General features: G+C 30.7%; 1 protein-coding gene across 1 annotated transcript; it reads right to left on the reverse strand.

Annotated features, from left to right (window-relative positions):
• Positions 1-481: 481 nt before the first annotated feature.
• Positions 482-931, reverse strand: LOC111440332 (S-protein homolog 74-like). The gene has a single exon (XM_023077498.1). The coding sequence runs from the start codon at positions 929-931 to the stop codon at positions 482-484; it is 450 nt and encodes a 149-aa protein (XP_022933266.1).
• Positions 932-1189: the final 258 nt, after the last annotated feature.

Below are 1189 nucleotides of genomic sequence, written 5' to 3' on the forward strand. Positions count from 1 at the left end.
CCAGATCCAAATTCTTGAAAATCGGACATCAAAGAAGATTGTGGAACTACAATATAATATGTGAAACTTTTAATAAGATATATGAAAATTAAAGGATTGTGCCTTCCATCCTATTTGAAAGTCGATGTGAAGATTGCAGTAACACGAGCCTTTAATACCTATTTTAGATTTTCTTATTCTAAACTATCTCTAAGATTTGTCAGTAAAAATCATTATTTTTTTTAGTTTTGATTTAAAAAGGATATTACAATTTTAAAAACTTATATTCTCATATAAATTTAATTTTTTTTTCATAATTTAAAATTTTGTAGAACAACAACACAGTTAATTATCAAATACATTTCCCTACAAAAAAATAAAAGAAAATAAAGAAGAAAAAAAAGAAAAAGGAAATAACAACAACAAGATTTTATGTGTTATCCCATTATTTTTCATTTGTTTCTCAAGGATAATTCCACCAAAAGGAGATAATAGAGCTTCTCTATCTTTTATAGGTCCACTTGTGAATCAATTCATCAACATTAGCAAGAAAGTTTCTCAAGTAAATTCCATCATCTTTAGCCGTCCAAATACAAGTTCCTACAGTTCCATGTTTGCACCTGTCACGGAGCCATAAGTGCTGCGATTCAGGCCAAAAGCTTTCAAAAGAGACATATGCATCTAGCGTCTCCAACTTGTACCAAAAGAGGGTTGTTCCCCAAAAGTTAACCTTGAAGTTCCATTGGTAATCATCTCCATGATTAAGCAAATGATGATACCCCAAGTCATCGTCTTTAGACTGACAATGCACAAGCAATCCAAGTTTGCTTAGCCCGTTAACCACATGAATGTAATATCTAGAAGGTCCCGGTGGTGGTAACGCGACCCTTGGAACCTGAGCCCCAACTAGAGCCACCGTGAGAAGAAAGAAAACGACAATATTCTTTATCATTTCGTAATCAACCTTTAGTTTAACTACCAATTTGTGTTGGACATGTGAATAAATATACATACTTATAGTACAGGCAAGAAACTATGTAAATGCATGGTAGAAAAACTTAATCATTTAACTAATTTCAATTATGCAACACAATTTTATGGTTAATTTTGGGATAATTTTAGAGATTTATTAGATTTTCAATAACAAAATTCCTTGAATAGATAATAATAATATTTGATTTAAGTTGTTATTATCCCAAGAATAATAAAT

This window comes from Cucurbita moschata, unplaced genomic scaffold, assembly GCF_002738365.1.
Source record: "Cucurbita moschata cultivar Rifu unplaced genomic scaffold, Cmos_1.0 Cmo_Scf00168, whole genome shotgun sequence".
Lineage (NCBI taxonomy): Eukaryota > Viridiplantae > Streptophyta > Magnoliopsida > Cucurbitales > Cucurbitaceae > Cucurbita > Cucurbita moschata.

Coding starts and splice junctions, on each gene's coding strand:
- LOC111440332 (XM_023077498.1), bottom strand. CDS start 931: ATGATAAAGAATATTGTCGTTTTCTTTCTTCTCACGGTGGCTCTAGTT.